Source organism: Manihot esculenta, chromosome 12 (assembly GCF_001659605.2).
Source record: "Manihot esculenta cultivar AM560-2 chromosome 12, M.esculenta_v8, whole genome shotgun sequence".
Classification (NCBI taxonomy): Eukaryota; Viridiplantae; Streptophyta; class Magnoliopsida; order Malpighiales; family Euphorbiaceae; genus Manihot; species Manihot esculenta.
This window is the reverse complement of record NC_035172.2, coordinates 22,619,462-22,624,997: the sequence shown is the minus strand read 5'-3', so window position 1 is coordinate 22,624,997 and position 5,536 is coordinate 22,619,462. Positions and strand designations below refer to the sequence as shown.

General features: G+C 39.0%; 1 protein-coding gene across 1 annotated transcript; it reads right to left on the bottom strand.

Annotated features, from left to right (window-relative positions):
- Positions 1 to 4,251: 4,251 nt before the first annotated feature.
- On the bottom strand, positions 4,252 to 5,536 carry LOC122725275. The gene is made up of 5 exons (XM_043962313.1): positions 5,355 to 5,536; positions 5,150 to 5,273; positions 4,742 to 5,068; positions 4,529 to 4,635; positions 4,252 to 4,417 (listed from the first exon to the last, which is right to left on the bottom strand). Exons 1-5 carry the CDS (start codon positions 5,534 to 5,536, stop codon positions 4,405 to 4,407), a joined length of 753 nt encoding a protein of 250 aa, XP_043818248.1. The 3' UTR covers positions 4,252 to 4,404.

Here is a 5,536-nt window from a genome sequence, read left to right as displayed (position 1 = left end):
TGTGTGAGTGAGTTTAGCCTGAATAATTCACGCCTTCCTCTTTTATTCCTTTTTCCCTTGTCCTCTAATGACGTATAACTGCCATCTTGCTACAGTGCCACCTGTCGCTAGCATACAGAGCCGTACGTGCGGACATACCCTCCTTCGCTCCATCTTCAGGCGGCTATTTAATTCCCCTCCAGCGCTCGTACTGATAGGGTCATGGTGTAGCTGGGAGCTGGGTTCTTTTCTCTATTGACCATCATGTTTGTAATACCCGGCTAGAGTCCAGCACCGGAATTTCTGTCGTCCGGTGGAATCCAGGATGTCGGAAGCTTTAGAGGGTAAGAGTTATGTTTTGTTTTCACAGTTATAAAGTATGTTTTCATGTTTTAAAGCTAAATAAACTAAGTGTTTGAAAGAAATGAACCAAGGCAGAAAGGCCAGGTTCGGCCGCCGAAGTTGAGGTTCGGCCGCCGAACATGCATGGCTTTCGGTTTCACGATAGGCCGCCGAAGGTGGTCTGGCCAGCCGCCGAAGGTGGTCTGGCTAGCCACCTATAAAAGGCCCTCAGTCGGTTGAAAGGATAAAGCACGCCGCTTCCTTTCGATTTCTGAGGTGAGACTCTGTCCTTCTTGAGTATTTGACATGTTTTCATCAAATCTTGCCCAAGTTTGATTCGTTTTTATGTTATTTGAAGGTTTTAAGCTAAAAACTCAAAGTTGTGAAGTTTGGAGAGTTTGAAGAGAGTTGCTCCAAAACTCCACGTTAGGATCGTTCATCTACTTGATGTCAAGAGGTAAGTGAAGATCCTGAGCTTGTTTTATGTTTTCTGACGGTTTTATGGGGGTTGATGGAGAGAGTTGCATGAATAGGGTTAAAAAGAGAAGTTTGATGATTTTTGTGAGCAAAGCTTGTTTATGTGTTATGTGTTTGTGTTGTTAGGGTGTTTAGGTAGTTTTTGACCCCTTTGAGCATATACATGAGTATATGCACGTTGAGGAGTTGAGGTGTTTGAGTTGAGATGAGTTTTGGTACTTTTGGCAAGAAGCAGAGCAAGGTTCTGCCTTGCGGATGAACTCAGGTTCGGCCGCCGAAGGTATATTTGGCCGCCGAACCCATGAGGAGGTGGCTTCGGCTGCCCAAGCTTGCCCCCGAGCCTTTGGACTTTTGGCTCTGGAGGGGAGTTCGGCCACCGAAGGTTAGAGACTTTCGTCTCTGGAGTGCCTTTCAGTCCCCGAAACTAGCCCCAAAAAGGGAGTTGAGATTCGGCCGCCGAAGGTGCTTGAGTTTCGGCTCTGGAGAGGACTTTCGGCCGCCGAACCTGCCGCCGAAAGTGTTCTGTCCAGCTTTCTTTTGTATGCTTTGCATGGATGTTAGAGTGAGTGTAAGGGGATTCTTGGGGAGTTTAATAGAGTTGGTCATAAGCTAGTTTGGTCCCTCATTTGAATTTATCTGTACCTATATACAGACCAGAGGAACCAGAGAGAGCAGCAGTGAGTACTGCTCCAGAGTTTTCAGAGCCTGCATAGTCAGTCAGTCCAGCTAGCCAGAGGTGAGTGGAACTAAACTTAACTCTTTTACTTGAAACATTAACTGCTTTTAGCATCTTTCATGCATCATGTTTATGCATACCTGCCAGGGCGTAGTCAAAGGCTCCTGGACTTCTCTATACCTTCCAGGGCGTAGTCAAAGGCTCCTGGACTTCCTGTCTGGAACTATTGGATCATTCAGCATTTACCCACACCAATAATATAGCTATGCAATGCAACATCTTTGTGAGTTCTCCCCCCCTTAAGAACATTCGTCCTCGGATGTTCCTAAAACAACAAAGAAACATATAAAAAGGAGGAAACTAACCTCAAAACAGATATGGATACTGCCGGAGCATAGACTCTCGCGTCTCCCACGTACACTCGTCTAGATTATGGTGGTTCCATAGGACTTGCACCATCGGAATCTCTTTGTTCCTTAGCTGTCTGATCTGAGTGTCCAGAATCCGCACTGGCTGCTCTATATAGGTGAGATCTGAAGGATCTGAAAGAATCTCCACCTCAGGCTCACTCAGAACCTGATTCGGATCTGACACAAACTGCCGTAGCATAGAAACATGAAATACCGGGTGAATTCTCTCCATAGAAGCAGGCAAATCTAGCTTATACGACACATTTTCGATCCTCTGCAAAATCTCAAAGGGTCCAATGTACCGTGGAGCTAACTTACCCTTTTTCCCAAAACGAACCCCTCCTTTCATTGGAGACACTTTCAGCAATACCCAATTACCCTCCTGAAACTCTAACAGTTTTCTGCGAACGTCTGCATAACTTTTCTGTCTACTCTGAGCTGTTTTGATCCTCTCTCTGATCACTGGCACTGTTCTACTGGTAATTTCTATCAACTCTGGCCCTGCAAGAGCCTTCTCTCCTACCTCTTCCCAGCAAACAGGTGATCTGCACTTCCGCCCATACAATGCTTCATAAGGAGCCATCCCAATGCTAGCATGATGACTGTTATTGTAGGCAAACTCCACCAAAGGTAGATGCTGCCTCCAAGAACCGCCAAAGTCTAACACACACATACGGAGCATATCCTCTATGGTCTGGATGGTCCTTTCTGACTGTCCGTCAGTCTGTGGGTGGAAAGCAGTGCTAAACTCTAATCTCGTGCCCATCGCACTCTGCAGACTCCGCCAAAATCTGGAGGTGAACTGAGGTCCTCTGTCTGAAACTATAGACACTGGCACTCCATGTAATCTCACGATCTCATCGAGATATACCTGTGCCAACTTATCCACAGCATAGTTACTCCTAACTGGAATGAAATGAGCAGATTTCGTGAGTTTGTCCACAATCCCCCATATAGAGTCTATCCTGTTGGATGCTGCCGGTAAGCCTACTACAAAATCCATAGCTATGTTCTCCCATTTCCATTCTGGAATCGGCAGTGGGTTAAGCATTCCAGCCGGCTTCTGATGTTCTAGTTTCACCCTCTGACAAACCTCACAAGCTGTCACAAACTGCGCCACTTCTTTTTTCATGGCTGGCCACCAATATACCCGCTTTATAACTAATATATTTAATAATATTATTTTTTAAATGATAATTTTAAAAATAATACTAAATTATAAATATATTGAATAAATTTAAAGAAAATTGATCGATAATAATTTTTGTCATAATAAGATTAAAATAAATTATTATTATGAAATTTTTGATAAAAATAAAAAATAATAATAATATAAACAGTAATTTTTTTAAAAGCATATATAAACAGTAATTTTAAATATATTTAATAGTGAAAAGAATAAATTGATAATTTTATAAATTTTTTTAATTTGGTTAAATATTTAAAAAATATAATTTTAATTGATAAAAAAATAAAATATACAATAAAATTGTAATAAAAGTAACACTACCAAAAAACAGACTATCAGCGACGGATTTTTCCGTCGCTGATAGTCAAAAATCTGTCGCTGAAACTTTCAGCGACGGATTTCCGACGGACTCAAATCCGTCGCTTAAGTCATGTCGCTAATTTTTTCCGACGGATCGGGCGTCCGTCGCAAATATTAGCGACGGATTTCTGACGGATCCTAACCTGACGGATTTTCCGACGGATAGTTCCGTCGGAAAATTTTAGCGACGAGTTTTTTCGTCGCTAAATCCGTCGGAATATCTAAATTCATCCTATAACAATCCGTCGCTAATCTGTCAGAAATAATTAGCGACGAAATTTTCCGTCGGAAATCCGTCGGAAATATTAAGACATTTTAATAAATATTATCGTGAATCCGTCACTAATCTGTTAAAATTTGATTACAAAAACAAATTCTTGCTTTTATTTAGATATTGCCTGTATAATCAAATAATTTATAATTAAGAATCATATTGAATATAAATAAAATATTTCATAATACTTAACCATATTCATAAAATTTAAAATAAATTTATAATACTTTACAATGTTCATAAAATTTAAAATAAATCCATAATACTTAACAATATTCATAAAATTTAAAACTAATCTATGAATTTGTTGAACAATCTGAATCTGCAGTTGTGTTATGCGGTGAAGATCTATTTTTGTTCTTCAATAATTTCATCTGATCTTTTATTTGTTTTTCTATCTGCACTCGCATTTGCTCTTGCATTTGCTCTTGCATTTGCTCCATGTCTTGTTTTATTTTAATCCGGTTTTGCTCTAATATTTGTTCAACCTCCTCTAAAGAAAACATAGTTTGAGAAGGTCCTCCAGGATGAGCTGATGTGCATGAGAAAGATGTGGTTGCAGTTCCTGATTTTGCAATATCAGAGGATCCAAAACCATAAACTCTTCCTTTGCTACTTCCAGAAATTTCAATCCACTTATTCAAATCAAAAGCAGACTGACTCTCACAATTGTCATTCACATTTTCAGCAATTGCACTCAAATAAGCTCCCTAAGTAAAAAAAGAAAACATAATAAACATTTCATGAATCATATACAACTATGATAACATAACAATTAGAAAAATAATGTGATAACATTAAATAAGCAAAAAGTAACTTACATCAACTCGTCGTGATTTTCCATCAATGTAAACACCTTGACTCCCCTTTTTGTGTGAGTTGCACGAAATAGTTCAAGTTGAGTTGGTTGTCTACCCAACTTCTTTGCCTACAAAAAAGAAATAATCACACAACACAAGATGCACTAATAATTTCTAACCATCTATATAAAAATAGAATTGTATAAATAAAAGTAAGAAATAAAAAAGTTATACCAATCTATTCTCATGAACCTCCAATTTTATTGAACCACCAGAGTGTTTCGTAATAGTCCCATCTTTTTCTACGTTTCTATTTGCTTTACCAGCTTCTGATTTCTTTCTCCACTCTGGTGTACTCCAATATGCAACAAGTTCATTCCATATCTCTGCCTCCATCCAATCTGGTCCTAAATTATATAGATAAGCAACATCCGTCTTCTTGTGCTTGTGCAACAATTCGCTCCTAACTCTATTAAGAATGTCTCGCAGTCTTTCTTTACCTACCTTTTCCCAAGCAATTCGAACCATACCTTCTTCACTCTCATCCCATGCATATCGACTCTACAAATAACAATCAGTGTTAAATAAATTTAAAAAACTTAAAATGCATATTATAAATTTTAAAATATAAATTGTATTTACCCGAAAAAGTCCGAAGAGCTCGTCTTTTGTCTTTAAAGGTATTTCTGACCAAGTTTTCCATGGAGCAGTATAGCGCATCTTAATGTCATTAGTGATTGATCTAGTAACTGTGGAATCTAAAAAACTGCAATATTTTTATATGTAATGAGTAGCTGTAAGTAATAATACATATTAAATCAATAGCAAAAAGTTGTATATGACTTACACAGTTCCTTTCAATCTAATCAATTGACGATCAGACGGGTTTGATGGGATAGGATGTCCCAAATTCGGACCTCTAGTTCGAACTGATGATGATGAGGATGCGTTTGCTTGGCCCCCTAATGCTTGTGGAGTATGCTCCAGTATTTCCTCCTGGACCTGTACTGCCTCATCTATTTCATTCAT

Excerpts from the sequence above, each read along its gene's own strand:
- LOC122725275 (XM_043962313.1), bottom strand. The coding sequence starts at position 5,536 with ATGAATGAAATAGATGAGGCAGTACAGGTCCAGGAGGAAATACTGGAG. Across the intron at positions 5,274-5,354 it reads ATTAGATTGAAAGGAACTGT|TTTTTTAGATTCCACAGTTA; the intron begins GTAAGTCATATA and ends AAAATATTGCAG. Across the intron at positions 4,636-4,741 it reads AGGTTCATGAGAATAGATTG|GCAAAGAAGTTGGGTAGACA; the intron begins GTATAACTTTTT and ends TCTTTTTTGTAG.